This window comes from Herpailurus yagouaroundi, unplaced genomic scaffold (assembly GCF_014898765.1).
Source record: "Herpailurus yagouaroundi ecotype Mexico unplaced genomic scaffold, PumYag 28, whole genome shotgun sequence".
Lineage (NCBI taxonomy): Eukaryota > Metazoa > Chordata > Mammalia > Carnivora > Felidae > Herpailurus > Herpailurus yagouaroundi.
The window spans coordinates 101,955,009-101,974,327 of NW_024412376.1; the positions used below are offsets into that span (position 1 = coordinate 101,955,009).

The window sequence follows — 19,319 nt, forward strand, 5'->3', positions numbered from 1 at the left end:
GCACACAAACATATCAAACACTTCATTCATTTTATACATCATGTCATGGGACATTTCAGAATTTATTTACTCCTTTAGGTCTATTGAAAACTTTGTATTTATATATTTTTTACTCTTGTTCTTCAATTTCAGACCTTTTATCGATATTCAACAAATTTAGTAGACAGCACTGCCACATGGTATGAGTTTTGGTCCACTATATTTGGCAACAGTAGGACCTGGAACATTTTTGTTTTGGAAGATCTGAGTTACAATATAGTCACTAATTACTATATCTTTAAAGTAGCAAGAAGATTCTCTCCCATGAACTGTTGCAGTCAGCTTCAGTATTTAGGGTAAAAAATTAAAAAAAAAAAAACTCAAATGGGATTAATATCTATACCACACAAAGATAGTCAAGATTATGGTTTTCTTTCTAATTTCTTTATCAACTTTTATTATTCTAATTTGCCTTCCAGCTACAGAGCTCATTTATTATTCTAATTTGCTTCTGGTTACAGCATTCATTTAAATTTAGCAAGCCCATTAGGGGGGCCATCTAGCATGCTGGTAGTTAAGTCTTTCTTCTGGAAATGTGGTCAAAAATGACAGCTTGAATGTAGAGGTCTGTCTGGATAGGGATTCTAGTAGAGTTGTCACCTGGGGGAACCTAAAATATATAAATCATATTGTCAATCAGTCCAGTCCATACAGATGATGGGCATTAAATGAATTTTCTTCTTGCTTCAATGTTATAGTAAACACAACAAAAAGTCCTATGGCCATGGAGACATTTTTGTGTTTCCTCTCAGATTCTTTTTCTTGAGAGTAGTGATAATTCCAATCAGAAGCTTTGAGTCCCTGGGCTGTGACATTGCTGAAAATATCTAGGGTCAAAACAGTCTCCAAGGCTCATACTTGTCTAGACTCTACTAAACCCCAAGGGTCACTAACTCTGTAGAATTTCCAGTGAAGGACTTTGTAAATGCATGTGATCACAAGTTAATAAAGCTAAAAGAATCCTATCCTAATTTCAAAGATTATCCAATAAAAAATGAACTCAAGTTTGGAATTGATTCAGACTAGTGGAAGTACCTGACCATAGTGGGTTTAATGAAAAGCTTCTGCTCTGTTTTAAAAACTATCTGAACTGCTTTTCCCCACCTTCAAATTATAATCTGTGAAAAAAGATTTGCTCCTTTTACCTTATTCAGGATAGTCTGATAGTCAGGCTTCTACAGGGCTCCTGTGGGAACGAGTATTCACTAATGTGGTATTGATAAGAGAGAAGAGAGAGATTCTGAAAGAGTTGGTAATATCTACAATTAGAAAATATTATTCAATGCACAAAAGAATGAAGTTACTTGCTCTTTCTTCTTATAGGAAGAGATAAGACATTTAGATGTGGGACTGGAGGAAAGTTTTGGTCCTGCCTTGTTCTTGTGGTACTAATTTCTCATGCTAGAGAAAAAATATATTGGACCCATCTCTTATTAAGTAGAGTCAGCAAAACTGTAAAGACTGAAATGGGCAAATAAAAATAGTGGGTGTCCTGAGTAACTCACCCAGCCAAGTTTTTTCTGCCTTTCATTATTTTTTGTGTTATTTTACAACTCTTTAAGATGTGGAAAACTTGATATAATGCAAAATATTCTTGTCTAAAAAGATGCAAATTAATTGTACCCAGTAGAATTCAATTAAGTAGTTTCCTGCATTGAGTCCTATTTTGCATCTATTTGTAAATTAACTTCAGTTTTTCTTATTCCCTATATATGTTTTGCTCTTAGAATTCTCCTCTGAATTGCTTGCAACTTCCTACTGGTTCCCTCTGGAATTAGTAAATTAAATAAAATAGTTGGCACATTCATTTCATATCTGTATGAGAGTCATATCATTTTTATATGAGAGTTATATCCTTTTAAGAAAAATTATTTCGGAAACTACAATGCCCAGTGGATTCACCTGATGGCTGAGGAACCTGTATTGTTGGAGGAGTGCTGTACCTCATGCATGACATAAGTCAGGGCATTTCTTGGCTCCAAGAGGTAAATTCTCTGTTGTAACAGAACTTTCACTTTGCTGATCCTCTATTTCTTTACATATTTTCCATTTTACTACTTTTGTGTTTTGTTTTTATTTTTGGAACTTTTACAATCAATAAATTATTTCCTACTGGTGACAGTAGTGATTCAGAATTGGGATTTGTGGCCAAAATTTTGTGATCTCTGTAAATGGAGTAATAGATTATAGAGATTTATTCTTTCTTGGATGTAAGACAACAGAGAATCTGATTTATTAGTATTTTATTTTATTTGTCTACTTGTGTATTTTGAGCTCAAATTAAGAATCTGGTGTTTATCAGGAAAGGAAACAACTTTTTGATATATGGACTGATAATTTTTTTGTTTACTTTTGGCCTGTGGCTAATGTTAAAATTCCAGGAAAATGAGGAAATCAAAGTTTTGATACTTGATATATGCTATATGTAAAAGGTTATTCTTATAGAAACTCAGAAATATTTCAGACATTTAAGTTCATGCAGTTAAGGTAAATTTTTGGCAAATTAGACGAGTCTAATGATTTTGGTATAAAAAAAATCTTGTAGTCTGATTTATCAGTGTTGGGTGTAATATAAGCTTATATTCTATTCTGCTTGGGTTTGCTTTTCTTAAATTTATTCAGGTATACTGATCAAATAAGCTAACATTATTCCTACACAATATTTAAGATAATGAAAAATGTAAATTTGTATTCAACAAAATCAAATCATTATTCTGATAACTTTATTTCAATGGTAATTAGGTTTTATTTTTAGTATGTCAGCTAGAAATTAATTCCCAAGATCTTTATAGGTAACATAAAACCTTGGCCTGCTATTAAGTTCAATTATATAATGAATATTCATTTGATATCTAGATAATTTCTAAGATAGAATACTGATCATTTAATGCCTAATTATTAGGCATCATTTTAAATTTATATACTTTTGCTTATATATCATGAAACATTCCCATTTTGTCTCTTTAAAAAGGTATGTATGGGGGCGCCTGGGTGGCGCAGTCGGTTAAGCGTCCGACTTCAGCCAGGTCACGATCTTGCGGTCCGGGAGTTCGAGCCCCGCGTCAGGCTCTGGGCTGATGGCTCAGAGCCTGGAGCCTGTTTCCGATTCTGGGTCTCCCTCTCTCTCTGCCCCTCCCCCGTTCATGCTCTGTCTCTCTCTGTCCCAAAAATGAATAAACGCTGAAAAAAAAATTAAAAAAAATAAAAAAATAAAAATAAAAAATAAAAAGGTATGTATGTGGCTGAAAAAAGTTGCAACATAAACTTGGCTTTCTGTTAAAATGCTTTTGGAAGAGAGACCATTGTTAATTTTCTACCTCTAGTTTTCTCTATGAAATAGAAGTTACTTTACACTATATATTAACTAACTTGAATTTAAATTAAAAAAAAGATGTTCTACACACACAATATTGCCATTGACAAATACATAATTTTATTATTTCCTTTCAAAAAAAAAAAACCCAACAAATAAAGCTGATAGGAATAACAACAGAAGAAATAGAAGTTACTTTGGTTAAAAGTTTCAATTAATATGAATGATTGAGTTTACACTAAGTAATAGGGACAGACTAATACCACTGTCTATGGGCTTTTGTATTCCAAAGAGAAAGTAGTTTTGTCTTATAGAGGAGGTTTTAAAGTAGTGGTTTTATATATACTTATACACTGTATAAATATATACAGTAGTGTTTTTCAGGCCTTATTTTTTTTCTTTTGCTCCTTTTCAGAACCCCTATACAATCTTGAGACTTACTGGGGATTCCAAAGAACTTTTATGTGGGTTATAACCAACATATTGGAAGCTGAAATTGAGAAATTTTAAAATACTTACTGATTCACTTGATGAGAGCAACGATGAATGTGAATTAAAATGTTAACAGAAATAACATCTTAATATTAATATAAAAATTATTTTGAACTACTGGATACACTGAGAATTGCTTTGATAGAAAAATCAAAATAAAGGGAAAATTTGGAGATAACATTTACTTGCCTTGGCTTATAGTCCTTGAGTTTGTAAAGAAGTGATGAAATGTACTAAAATTTTAGTAATGCTTGCCTTATCTTGGTGGGTTTGCTTTCTTTATTTACTGGTTCATTCCTTTGCCTACTATACAAAAGATTTTTTTTTTCTTTTTGACCTTCTGTGTAATCTCTAGATAGCAAATATTCTGCATCTTATAAGAATATTTTCCTGTGCTTTATACTGAATTTATTACATTCTTGATTAAGAAAAAGAAAGAAAAGAGCAAAGAACAAAAATTCCTCACTTATAAAAAATAAGGTCTTTACAATCATTTTAATGTCCATATTTATTTAAAATGTTTTATTATTTTAAATGTTTATTTAATTAAATATATAACTCTGTATTATATGATCCTATCTTAATAAATGTCCAAATATCCTCTGACAATTTTTTTTCTAATTTTTGCTTTCCCACCATTGGATTCTAAGTATAGAGAAAATTAAACGAAACTTTACACCTACTTTATACTTACTTTCCATGACCATTTAGTTATTTGCATAGGTTCCATTAGAAGCTGTTAATTTTTTTTTTTTTTTAATCAGGGTGTAATTGTACAAATGGAAAAACCAAGGTTTTGCTTGCAATGTCGCATTTGAAAATAATGCTCACTTAATCAGGTAGGAACAGCCATTCTTCAGGGATTAAGTTTGACTTTACTTATGGAAGCAATGCCTACAAAGCCCTGGCCTACTTCTTGGCTTAGAAAGTCTAAGAATATTATATATTAAATAGATGTAACCTTAGTATATTTGGGGGACCTTGAGAAAATAGGAATTTACCCAAATTTATAGGTATTTCAGGTGAAATACGGTGGAGAGCATTTCTTGGGCTTGGTTTCCTAGCCTCAGGTCAACAAATAATAGAGGGTTTTAAAAACCCAATTTGAGATTCCTTATGAAAATTTCCAGACACAATTTAATTTAGTATTTGTTCAAAGTTGTATGGTTTTAGAGTTTACAAAGGAAACTTAAGGTGTCCTATATGGTAAAATAACACTTTCACTGCATTTATGTAAACAACCAGGCAAATCTAATGGCACCAGTCTTATTTTATAAGAATAATCATTCTTTGAATTTATTATGCTAAAAAGAGGAAAGGAGACTGTCAGAAAAAAATTGAGAGAGACTCCAAAATGGGAAAAAAACAAATAGCAGCTATCATGACTACTCACTCATGTAGGTCTTCTCATCTTTAACTGGTATTACAAACCTGTAAGTTGTAGAAATCTGATAATAATGCAAATAATTCATGTCCATATAAATGCAAAGTAGTGTTCCTTAGAATGCACCTGATTTTTGCATTGATGTTGACAGGCCAGTTTTGTGTCTATTTGTAAATTCATTTCAGAATTTCTTATTCCCTTTTCACATCACTGCCCTTTGAATTCTTCTTCACACCAATCATAACATTTTACTGGTCGCCATTAATTAATGAGTTAAAAATCTTTGACACATGTTTATTTTATGTCTATATGAGAATCACGATTCTACCTTCTTTTAAAAATTATTCCTTAACAACACATAATAAGAGTTCTAAAAACAATTTTACATATACAACAACAATAAATGATGCCATTGGTTGAGAAAATTCAGTACTTAGGAAAAACTCTGATTTCAAATTCACAGCACTGTAAGGAGCTGCTAAAAGACTTCTACTTGAAGGTCATTACTAGTTCCCAAGAGAGATGGGACTCCTAGCCAAATATAAAATAGAAGTAAAACAAGTTATTGGGATAAGATCAATAGGTATAAATTACTGAGAAATAATACTTGATTGAACAAAGTAAAAAGATTCCAATATTACTCCATAAAATCCTAGAAAAATTACAGATTTAAACAACATATCAAGGAAACCATAAACTAATCTAGAAGGAAATATAGGTCAATATTTGTTTCAGTCTTAATGTAGAAATCTTTTTAAATATAGAAACGCAGAAGAAATCAGAGAGGGAAATTAATGGTTTGAACTATAAAGTTTAAAGTAAAAAAAAAAAAAGTTAAAAGTAAAGTTTATAAAAAACTTTATAAAAAAAGTAAAAAACTTTATAAAAAAAGTAAAAAAACTTTATTAAAAAAAGTAAAAAATAGTTTATAAAGTTTAAAGTAAAAAAAAACCATTAAGTTAAAAAATAGATAACTAAAATATAATATGTCACTAAAAAGTATGATAGCCAAAGGTTTCCTACCTTTTATATATAGAATACTTAAAATTCGATTAAAAAAAAAGCCTTACTAAAACTCTATATAAAAGTGTGTAGAGGACAATAACAATTACAGAAGAAATATAATGTGCTAACATGCATATGAAAATGTTCATCCCTAATAACAATAAAAAAGAAAATGAAAATGACTCCAAATAAAGGTGAACTATAAAATCAACAAGCTTAAAAAGTATGCAGAATAAATAGGGCATGGTGAATGGTCAGCCTTCAATAGTTTAGTAAACTGATATTGACTCATGCAAAGTAGTTTGCCACTATCTCTATAAGGCTTTACTATATATGTATCTATCTTTTCATGAAACATTTTCCAAGTTAAGAATCCATCTTAAAGATTAAATCAGAAACTTGGTAATAGACAGTTATTTAAACTTGGAGAGAAAAACAGAAACCAAACTAAATGTCCATAAATGGGAAATTCCTATGTAAATTATGACTACTTCACAGGAGAGAATATTATTTACATTGGTTTACAGCTTGTTTTTTCACTTAATGTATCTTGAACATTTACTCATACTAGGACCTCAACCTCACTAAATACAGCTTTATTCTTTTTTAAGACTCAGGTATATTATTTCACTGATCTGATATACCATAATTTATGTAACCATTGCCCAGTCATGGGCATATAGATTATTTCCAGCTTTGAACTATTGCAGGGAAAAATGATATTCTTTTAGGACGTCCACTGTTTCTAAGTTGATACACAAGGAAGCAATATTCATTCACTGAACACCTATTCATTGGCACATTAAACACATTTTCTTATTTAATCTCCACAACAACCCTTTGTGAAACGGTTGTTTTTATGGATTTTACAGATGAGAAAATAGAGGTAGAAAAGTGCTCAGAGAGATTGAGCAATTTGCCCTAATCACAAAACTGATAAGACCTATTTAAGTCTTACTCATTTTCCCTATTTAGGCCCCTCTCAAAAGGCCTTTCCCTGCTTGAGTCCTGGTAGTTATTCCTGTCCCTTTCCTACTCCTCCTCTTGTTCTACCAGCCCCTTCCAACTGCTTCCATGTATTTTGGAGAGTCCTCAGGTCTTCAATTTTTAAGTGGAATTCATTAAAAGATTTATGATTTCAATATCCTAAACTATTATTATGCTACTTGGTGTGTATGACCATATGTGTTTTTTTTTGTTGTTGTTGTTTGTTTGTTTGTTTAGCCAAATACATGAAATTTGTCAGACTTTTGAAATAAGTTGTATTTCCCAAAAGATTAAGAACCTATCCTCTGGAGCAGCGTCATGTGCTCGTGAGGTAGTTTTCTGGGGTACCAAGTTGGGGCTACCATTTGTTTGATTGTGTTTTACACTGAGATATCCCAGCCAGCAAAAACAATTGAGAAGTTGTCAACATAAGATTTTCCACTCTTGCCAATGGCCTTGATCACTGTTCATGCTATTGTGTTCCATGTTCCAATAAACTTCGACATCCCTTACTCTGCTTTGGGATTTCAGTGCCTCAGAAACTCTAAGCATCTGCTGGGGTGGAGGATGGTTAAGAAGGAGCCATGAGAGTTGACGACTGGTTCAACTGTTGAGACCCAGAAGAAATCATGCTCCCTTTGAATTAGAAATAATCCCTTAACTGTGGTTTTGCACCTGCAATGACTCCATGCCTGACTCATGGGTTTTCTGGTGTCTGTTTCTTTGTCATTAACTATCAGGTCTTTGAAATCATGGAGGAAACAATTCTTTTGTTCTTATTTATTCATTTCATTCAGCCAGGAACCTAACCTTACACTCTTTCTAAGGCTTCTCATTCTAATTTGTGACAATAAATTTTGCAAAAAAGTGAGCGTGAATTGGGACTAAACCTCTCTTGTTCAAATTTCTCCTTTCTCACTTCCTTGTTGGTCTTATTATACCTTTGGTATAATGTTTGACTAGGCTGCCATTCTAGTTCGAAGCTTAAAGCAGCATTTTTTTCTTTGTCATGTATATTTTATTGGGATATGTTCTTTTCACTGAAGATATTCAACTTGGAAGTGTTATCATTTATACTCTTATTACTAAGCACTAATATGCAAACAATAATTCAAAATTTCATATTTAACCTTTTTCTTTCCTCCAGCTCACCTTTCTTGTCCTACACTTCATATATGAGTTCATACATTGGACACTTAACAACAATGTGCTTATCTCTGGGGGTTGTTCTGTAATACTGCCTATAAAATTAAAATCAGTTTTTCAGGTCAAGAGGAGGGCATAGCATTTAAGTTTTAGGAGTTCTAATTCATAAAAGCTAAGCTCTGTTATGTAATTTTTAATGTATTCCTCAAGGCCATTGATTTTAGCAGCAGTTTGTTGAGTAAATACTTAATTTATATGTGGTAGACTTTCAGTTCAGGTATACCAGGTGATTGCCCAGGGGAGAAAATGTTTAAAAGCTTCTTAGTATGTGGGTGTTTTAGGGCTATAATCAACCAAACATTCAGTAATTTGGGCAGCAAAACCAGAAAGTTGGCAAGGCCTCAGCTTTACTTAATAACTGTGCCTGTGCCACAGTTAAAAAGGAACATTTACAAGAGGCCCCGGAGGAAAATCTAGGAGCCAAAAGAGTGGTGCTGGTAATTCAGTGTCCCTTGCTCTATTAATTCAAGTTTGCGTGGGGTTTGAGGGAACACTGTTGGAGACTTTGAGGAAGCCATACCTTTGCGTAAACAGATTCTATTCAGGATGGGTTGTCTGTTTGTTTGTTTTCCCTAAATGTCCAACAGGAAATATATCTGAACTCTGTGAAAAGACAGATTGTAAAATTGTGAACCTTCACTAGGAGGGTGGAGCCTCAAGAGATTAAGTTCGAATCATCTGCGGACAGCCTATAGAAATGTTATGGGCCTCCATTTTGAGAGGAAGAATTTCAATCCTGTGACAGGCTCCCTCTCATTTTAATGCAGTCAGTGAACTGGGAGGGAGCATTAAGGAGGCAATTAACACCTTTCTTACTAACAGCAGCAAATACTTGGGTGGGTGTTGCTGGGAGGAACAGAACAGAGCAGAGCTGTGATAAAATACCACTATAATCTTCCTCTAGATTGACCAAACAAAAATATGTTTTTATTGGTAGGAGTTATTTTTAATCTTAAACTTTGTTCATATAGATATTATTTTGCTCATAGAAAAAGTAGAATGTCTTTTTTTTATCTGAATTAACATACCATGATGACCATACATTTACTTTAAAAAAATAATAAAAATAATAAAAACATTTTTCTCGTTCACCCATGGACATAACATATCACCACTGCCCTGACACCCAATGTCACCACTCCAAAGTTCAGCGAAGAGCCCCCAGGTTTAATTCACCTACCAAGGAGGGAAAAGCACCAGAGTCAATTACTCTGGTAATTGCTAAAAATAGCAGATTAGCTCTACATGTGTTTCTAGTGCCTAAGATCCTAAAATATTTTAAAGTTAACCTCAAAAGTTTCCAGGATTATTTTTGGCCCTACTATTCATTTCTTTAGCAAATATTTAATATTCAATTTATTCATTCCACAGATGTTTACTGAGCATCTACCATATGCTAGCACTGGAGATACAACGGTAAAGAACCAGAAATGTTCCTGCCCCATGTTTCAGTTTATGCTTTATGAGTTTCTGTAGCATATATTGATTCATTTGAGTTTCTGAACAAACCTGCCTGACAAAGTGATTCTTGGTGAGATAGTGATGGCAGCAGTTTATCCATGGAAGCATCTAGTGTGGTCAGTCATATTACCGTGGAGGTTATCCAGAAGTCTTTGGTATATGGTCTATACTTTCTAGTCTGCAGTCTCAGGAATGTGTAATTTAGGCTACTTAAAATTAAGACTGTTGAATTAAAACTTGTTTTAGAGGAGCAAAGTTTGATTACTTTATGGACATACAGTAAGGTGAAACCAACAGCTCATAAAGTATTACTAATTTACTAATAAAAGAACAATGGATATGGAATCCAGCTAATCTGTAGGATCACCTGAGGAAACATTTAAAAGTACGGATTCCTGAACCTTCCCACAGATCAGTTCAGTTTGAATCCTTTGGGGTGGAGTCTAGGGCTCTGATCGGTCAGTGTGCGGAGAGGGAAAGGGGAAATCCTTTAATGAATTGACAGAAATCGCTCCTAATGAAGCCATCGTGGGTTGGACACTGATGAGGAGCACTTACGGCAATAGTTTGCATTTACTATCACATTTTATGTTTGAGCAATTACAGTTTTCAAAAGGACAGGTCTGGATTAGGGGTGTCCTGTTGTACAGTGAGGAGTATTGATGTATAAAGAGAAAATAAATACATTCTGCTAAGTCAATGTACAGTCTGCATTGCACGTGCCTTTCAAGTTCTGTGACACTCAGGATGGATCCAGAAAGGTTTATTCTATAACAATGTCTTTTGTTTCGCCAATATCCTACACCAAATAGAAGCCACACATTTCTAAGATATCTTAACATGTTTTTTGTTTGTCTGATTGTTTACCAGCCATTTATCAAGTGACTACACTCAAGTGTACTTTATTAGACATTAAACAAAAATAATTAAAGGAGACTCTGTCCTATGAAATTTCATATTTTTCATACTGATTTTCTTTTGCACACCAAGGGAATTTTGCCCACAGAAGAATAACATCCCCTCCTTTAAAAATTGTTTAATCATTTTCATACTCAGAAATTCTGATTCTAAGTCATGACTCAAATGGTACAGATTCTCACTGAATCGTGTAAAATGACAAACAAACAACAACTCCCCCCCCCCCCCAAAAAAAAACCCTATTAGATTTGGCTTCTACTTAGACTTCCATTTTCTCTCAGATTTTCTCTGCTATTACTCTCCTTCCTGCACCTTGATCTCAACCCTGTTTGCACATTAGAATCATCTGGGGAGCTTCTGAAAGGTAGAGATGCCCAAGCCTTCCACTTGGACCAGTTAAATTAGAATCTTTGGAGGTGAGATCAGATGTTATGTATTCTAAAATTTCCTCAGTGATTCTGACAGCTGGTGCATGCTCACAACTCCTCTTTAACCCAAAGGGGCTCCTCTCCCTTCTCACGCAGCTCATGCCTGGTCCTTCCCCACCCATGTATATGAGGCTCCCTCCTATTAGAATATCCCTTCTATTCCAATCCTCACGTCCTCACCATACCCATCCCTTAAGATCCATTTCAGATGCTATCTCTTTCATTAACTCATTCTTGAATGCCTTAGAGCCAAAGTAAATTGTGCCTCCTCTCAACTCCTTAGAACTTTTTCTGTCCCTCTCAGCTCATTTGTTAGGTTGCCATTTCTGTGCATATTATATTTTCCCACCTACCCATCAATGAACCTGCAAGCTTCTTAAGGGCAAGAAACCCACCTTTCTGATTCATTTTTGAATCTCACAGTGCCCAGCAGTTACTCAGTAAACATAAGATTAGGAAAAGGAGGATGAATGGAAGGGATGCCTGGGTGGCTCAGTTGCATAAGCATCTGATTCTTGATTTTGGCTCAGGTCATGGTCTCGTATTTTGTGAGGTCAAGCCCTGCATCAGGCTCTGTGCTGACAGCACAGAGCTTGCTTGGGATTCTCTCTCTCTTCTTTTCTCTGCCCCTCCCCTGCACGTTCTCTTCTCTCAAAATTAATAAATATATTTTAAAAAAGGAGGATGGAAGGAAAATTGAAAAGGCAACAGACTTACCAATGTTCATTAAGCTCACATTTTTCTCTATACTTGTCCAGCACTAGCTCATATTCTCTCTCTTTCCTGAAGGTTGGGGTGAAGTGAGACTTCTCAACTACTTTTTCCAAACATATGCATTCTCTAAGTTTTTTCTTTGCCTGAATGATCAGGTAGTTGCAATATTAAAAACTTCAACTCAGAAACTTACTAACCACAGCAGGACCCCTACTCTAGGCCTCTTGGCTTTCACCTGGATTATTGTTATGCTGGTACCTTCTTTAGTTTGTCCTCCTTAGTCTGTCCTAATGTACACCCTCTCCTCCCTTTAAAACATAACTTTCATCCTGTTATTTTCCTATAAGAGCTTGGATGTATCCTCATTTCCTACCAAGTCCAGTCTGAGATTCTCATCAGCACTGCATTCAAGTCTTTCTATGCTTCATTCCCATGACAACCCTTCTTCAAGCCAATACATCAGTCGAATTGAACCAGTGAGGTTTTCCTCTGTCTGTTTTACCCCCATCAACCTTATCTTTGCTAACTGGGGTCACTCCTGGTATTGCCTGCCTCACCATCTCTATGAGTTCAACTCCTAATCATTCATCAAGTCCAATTAAAAGATTACCTCCTCTATTATCATCTAACCATCCCCAACCCTGTCCTCTATCATGCCCTCTCTACCGGCTCCTACCCCGGATCAATAATCATCTCTTCTTCCGTGGAATTCCCAGAGTATTTCTCTTTTTGCAAGATATCACTTTCTGCCTTATGCTTATATTTTTTAAAAGCATGTATTATTTTTCATATGTCTGTTTCCCTAAATATATTATAAGCTTAATAAAGGGCAAGGGTTGAATTCTTGCTCATCTTTAGATCCCCTATGGTGTCTCATAATATTTACATTTAAGCTCCATTACTAGTTTCTGCTAATAATGAACTATGTGACTTTGAGTAAGTAATTAAACATGTTTGAGTCAATTTACTCATAAATTAAAAACATGTTCTAATTCAACAGTCTTAATTTGAGATAGTTTAAATTATATATTCCTGGGTTTGCACAAGAAAACTTGAAAACACATACCAAAATTAAAATTTCTGTATAACCTTTACAAAACCTAAAACTACAGTTGCAAGAGCTGTTTCTGCTAACAAACTCCTGCAGTTGTGTTTTCCCAGCTTATTTGGATTAATATAGAATGAGGTGGCTATTCCCATTCTGGCTATCACTGCTATCTCAAGTATCAGAGACATAATCTGCTTCCCAACTTTTAATTAGCGTAGGATTATTTTTGTGTGTTTGGAAGGAATCATTCAACCATTTATTCCATGAATACTTATTGAGTGTCTATTAACCAGGCATTTTTCCAGGTGATGGGCTCTCACATTTTAGTGAATGGAAGAGGGGAGAGGAGAAAAGCTGGTGACATTAAGGAAGATTTTTCTTTTCTTTTCTTTTCTTTTAATGTTTATTTATTTTTGAGACAGAGAGAGACAGAGCATGAACGGGGGAGGGGCAGAGAGAGAGGGAGACACAGAATCGGAAGGAGGCTCCGGGCTCTGAGCTGTCAGCCCAGAGCCCGACGCGAGGCTCAAACTCACGGACCGCGAGATCGTGACCTGAGCCGAAGTCGGAAGCTCAACCGACTGAGCCACCCAGGCGCCCCAAGGAAGATTTTTCTTACTTTTAATTGTTTTATACAATCTGTCTCTCCAATTAGTAGATCAGGAAGGTTTTAGACCACCTAGGTTATTCTAAGACTCAAGGAAACTCTCCCATGGTTGATGCTTCCTAAAAGGAAAAGAAAAATGCCTATTTTTTTTCATTTGTCCAGATAATGTAGGGAGTGAGTGCAAAGTGCTTCCACTCAATCCTTCTAAAGATAATACACTGGAAACATTTTGGTGGGTGTGAATCACTCAGACAAGCATTCTTCACTCAAAAATAGAAACTAACTTTATTTGTTCCAGATGTTATACAGCTGCAGGGAAGTTAAAGCCAGTGGTCCTGTTTTCAATGCAACCAAACTCTTATTGCATTTGGAATTTCTTAACCAATGAACTCATATTACTTGTTCTAAGATCTGCACAATTTTCTTTTTTCCACTGTTACCGTTCACAAACAACTATGTTTCGTGGGAACCACTTTTCAGAATTAATGAGTCTACATCTGTCTTGTGCAAAGACATCCTGTTTATCACAATTTCCACCTTTCGTTTATCTTGACCTTTAAAAATTTTAAGCATAAAATATTGCAAAGAGATCATCTGAAGGAAAGGAAAAGGAGAGTTGAGTTGTATTGTTCTTACAATATTTTAGAGCACATTTTGGAGTTATAAGTTATGGTGTTTATTTTAGCAAGAATTTCAAATAAAATTATTCATAACAATGTTGAGTATAAAAATGCATCTTATCATTGTGCATTTGTAATTTAAAAAAACTTGACAACTTATTTTTTGATTCTCCTGTAGGCGTGTCTACCACAGATACTGTATGGGTGCACGTAGGAGAGGTACATGATAATTTCATATCTAATCCATAAAAATCAAAATATATTTGAGAACGCTTATGTTTGAAAACAGGAGTGCTAGATCTCTTGAGATTATTGTCTTTTTATGGAGAAGCTTTTCTCAAATTGTGGTTCATAGCTCATCTGTAGCAGAATCTCACTGGCTGCCTGTGAAAATATGTATGTCTGGGACCAGTGGAGTCAGGATCTCCAAGAACTGGGGCTGTAGAGGGACCCTAGAGATCAGGGAACAGCAACAACAACACTCACATCTTCTATTATGAACTAGAAAACCCTGAGAAGTTGAGTGAATTTCTCAAGGTCAGTCAGTCAGTTAACAGTAAAGTAAGGCATAGAATTTTGCTTATTGATGCTGAAACCAGCATTCTTTTCCAGTAGGTCATCTATTAATTTTTATCTTCAAAGAGATAAAATCAATATAAAAATTAAATACATATAAGTATCTAAATATTATCAGGTGTCCCACCAATAATTTTTTTATAATTAATTCTTTTAGTAATTCCTTCTTCTCATCACTAATTAACTAAACCCTTGTTCTTTCTCTAGGATTTGGAAATACCTTTCCTTCAGACTCATCACGAATCTTTTGAATTATAGTCCAATTATAATCAAAACCTTCCTCCCCCAAAGAGGAAAATGTTATATTTCATGTATTGCTGACTAAATCTTTGAAGTATCATGATTAATTATTTAGGAAATGAGTGTTTTAGTTAAGTTATTTAAACCATGTTCAAATAACAATTTGTATTCAATAATGATTCCGCAAAGACTATAAAAACTATAATTCATGACATACATTCTTGAAGTATATATATGTTGTTAGTTAAAACAGAGCCTTAAAGCTTAAAGTAGTTTAAGTGTGATATCATTCAAAACTGATTCAAAAATTTACTTCACACATCTTAATGAAGCTGTGAAAATTTTATATCTTTAGCCCTCTTAAAGTCTCTGCAGATGTAATTTATTAAGTTTCCTGTACTTTGCCTCAATTTTGACACTCATTTGTGATAAGGAAAGGGGCACCACTAGAGAGAAGATGTGTTGGTATTCATAAATTCATACTAAATATGGCCCCAATGATTTTCAAGTTCAGTCCTTCATTTGACTAATGAGAAACCTGAGACCAAAGGGGAAAAGAAAAAAAGGAGTAGTGTTCTTTTTTTTTTTTTTTTTTTTTTTACTTTATTTATTTAAGTAATCCCTACATCCCATGTGGGGTCTGAACTCACAACCCGAAGATCAAATGTTTTATGCTCCTCCTATTGAGACAGCCAGGCACCACAAGAGAAGTGTTCTCTTGAAGGAGATAGTGTTGTGTCAGAAATGCTAGCTGTCTACCCAAACCTCTTTTCTCCCTTTTCCAGAACTTCTGATTTCAGCTAAGTGTTTGACCACCCGAATAAAGATTCCATTTCCCAGCCTTCCATGCAGATAGATATGGCCATGTGACTAAGCTCTTGCCATGGAACATAAGTGACCCTTTGTGAAGTAGCTTTTGGAAAACTTCCTTAAAAGGTACTGTGGGGGTGGGGGGGGAGGGGGGATGTCCTTTGTACCTTTAAACTCCTTCCATGAATTCTGTCTGGGATGTGGTTGTTTTGGCTGGATTTCTGTTTTGGCCCATGAGGATGAGGTCCACCTTTGCCTATAGACTGTGGAGCTGCCATTTTAGATTTGGAGTCACACTATCTAGACTCACACTTAAGAGAGAAAGAAGCTTCTATTCTGTTTAAGTCACTGTGTTGGGGTTTCTCATATTTGGAGCTATATCTGATTGCAGATAACAATCCATTTCTTACTACAAAATTTCATTTATTCATTCTTTGAGCAACTTTTTTTTTAGCATTCTTTGAGTTATTGGGCAATTTTTATGAGCAAGAAATTACACTAAGTAGATATGAAACAAAAATCATTTTGTTTTTTCAATTTTAAATTTCTAAGAAGTCTTGGAAAAGTTTTTAGAACCAGACTCCCACTTGCCTGTGGTCCATCCTTGCCCTTATCCTAGGCATATCATACAATTCCTATTTCTTTCACTATGAAGGATTATTTTTCTTGACTTGGATTTTAGACTGATGCTGTCATGTGAATAACATGTTTTCCAGAAGTTACAAACAAAATGCCTAAGCAACTCAAACACAAATGACTTTAAGTTTTAACCTTCACCTCCAAACATATGACAAGCCATGATTAAAAGTCATGATGCAAACAGTCTTTGAAAATATATAAATATTTGTCCTTGAACAAGTTCAAAATACCATGGGACATGTCTTTAGAATATTCAAATAAAATACATTTTCTAAGTTACCACTTAGAAATACACTAAGGGCAATACTGTTTTCCGTGTTAGTCACATACAAAAAGGGACGTTAAAATTCTGGGAACATTTGTGAGGTGAGAGTCTCCCTTCTGTAAATGATTCATCTATCCATTTAGAGCAAACAGTACTAGACATCCCCAGGATCAGAACACACAAATGCATTGCTCACTGGCTCCCTGATCTAATTTTGCTGGTAGGCACAAAGAAGCATTCTCACTTGTGAGTTCTATTTAAATTCTCTCAAACCCTTCCTTATTGATTTTCAAAAATTTATTAAATTTGAAGGTTTTTTTTTCTTTAAGAATAATGCATGCTCTACATTTCAACATAGTCTTTTATTTCTAGATTCAAATACTGAAGAATGTCAAATATTTAATAGATTTTTTAATAATGGAAGAAATGCAACAAAATTTGGAGAGATATATAAATGTAAAAGCAGTCTTACCTTTGGATCCACATTGAGAATTTTTCTGTCTCTTTTGTATTTGAAAAGTAAGCCTTCTAGATTATCAGCAATCACTTGATAATTGGGAGTTGAATTCCAAACAGCAACATGACTGTCCCAGTTGTAAAAGCTAGAAAAATAAATATCTATTAGAAATGTATATGTATGATACAATAAATTGACAAATATATTTGAGAAAATATTTGAGGCAATTCAGTTTCAAGATAAATGGACTGGATCATAGTTTGCATAGCCATGGAAAACACATGTGTCATTAAAATTCTTGCAGAAGAGGGGGGCCTGGTAGCTCAGTTGGTTAAGCATCTGACTCTTGATCTTGGCTCAGGCTATGTTCTCACAGTTTGTGGGATTGAGCCCCACATTGGGCTCTGCACTGACAGTGTGGAGCCTGCCTAGGATTCTCTCTTCCTCTCCCTCTGCCCCTCCCCTGCTTACACTCTCTCTCTCAAAAATAAATAAATTAAAAAGATAAAATTCTTGCAGAAAAGATTAGGCTGGGCTATTCTCAAATTATTTGCATACATATTTATGACTATTTTGTATAATATCCTCATTTGGACACTCTAGGCATTAGGTTCCTATTCCAGTATTATATTCCCTAGGAAGTCATGGAGAAAATTGACGCATTCTGAATCTACTTCTTCCAGCTCAGATTCTTCAGGGTCTTAAGAGTATTCAGGGTATTAAGAGACTGTTTACTGGAAGGAAAGGCAGGCTAAGTCACCTCTTTTCATTCAAAACAAATTAATTCATTTCTTTCAGGCTTTGTTTTTTAATAATATGTTTCCCAGGGAGCGAGGAAACTCTGCGAGTTTGAGAGGTTACCATAGGCCAGACATGATGTGATGTATTCTATCATAACACCCATATGAAGCTGCTCTCATTTCACAGACAAGGCAAATAGACTAGGAGGTCAGCTGGCATGGCTGAAGCCCTGTAACGAATACATCATAGGACTAATATTTCAACCCAGATCTGTGTTTCAAAGCACATGTGTGTTCTTTCTACTGCTCAACATTGCATACATTTTATCCTATTCCTATTTTTTGTGCTTGATCTATGGAAACCTCCCACTTTTTTGTGTGTGTGTCTTGCTTTATACCTATTTGTCAAAAATTAATATGTTACTTAAGATGAGTTGTAAGAATTCTCAATATATTAATTTCACAGATCTTATTCCTATTAACACAATTCTAACAGTATGTTAGTATGTTCAAATGTTAACATGTTTCTCATATGTCTAATATTATCCTGTATCTGTGTTGCTTTGCCCTTTATTATTCCCTTTACTCATTGATTAAACGCACTCTGAATGAGTGTTTTCTGAGGCATTAATTTTTGTGCTATCACCTGAAAACGTAATGTTTACCCTCAAATTTTTCACTACTTAGAAAGGACTCACTACATCGATCATATATTTATATGATTGAGTGCATATTAATTAGAACCATTTTCTCTCTTCCCCTACTACTTTTTCTATGGCCAAGACACAGGAATGCCTGCCCTTTCTGAAGCACAGAGTTAGGAAAAGTGGTTTTCTAACTATCTTTGTCTGCTCAGTCTGTCCTCCCCAAGAGAGCAAGAATGACTATTTGATTGGTAAATAGAGGAAAGATGCTGAGTATCCATGACTTTCTACATCCTTACTTTACCTACCCTTCAAAAGTGAAGTTTATCATGGCAGGCTCAGCCCTCAATAGGTTGATATTAAGGTATAGGCCTACAGCACTGGTGATAAATTCAATACAGTGGTGAAGGTATTAGGAGCCAATCTGACTATGCACCCAGGCTATATTCTCAAATTCTGTTTAATCCATAATTAAGATAATTTGACCTCCACCTAACTGGCTATTCAGTTAAAAGATTGCTAAATTGGAATAGGGGACATGGGTGTGACTCAAAATCTCATATATGTCTCTCTAAATAATTATTTATGAGACATATAGATAGGGATAATCCCAGTAAAATGCTTGAGTCATAGCTGTGTTTAGAGTGGCATGATTTATATCACACATTCCTATCTTCTTGCTCTGATCTCAAATTAAAAATCTTATTAAAGTCCAGGCAGATTATA

The 19,319-nt window shown here is 34.6% G+C and overlaps 1 protein-coding gene across 3 annotated transcripts in view; it reads right to left on the minus strand.

Annotated features, from left to right (window-relative positions):
- Positions 1 to 401: 401 nt before the first annotated feature.
- Positions 402 to 19,319, minus strand: part of CFAP299 (cilia and flagella associated protein 299) — a 589,251-nt gene continuing 570,333 nt past the window's right edge. For 2 of the 3 annotated variants that reach the window (XM_040480202.1, XM_040480193.1), the window contains exons 5-6: positions 17,225 to 17,354; positions 402 to 649 (exon numbers count right to left, since the gene is read on the minus strand). In XM_040480202.1, coding sequence (XP_040336136.1) covers positions 554 to 649; positions 17,225 to 17,354 — 226 coding nt within the window. In that variant the 3' untranslated portion in view covers positions 402 to 553. Of the gene's footprint in view, positions 650 to 17,224; positions 17,355 to 19,319 lie in introns of those variants that run through there. The other variant, XR_005792060.1, reaches the window with a different exon arrangement.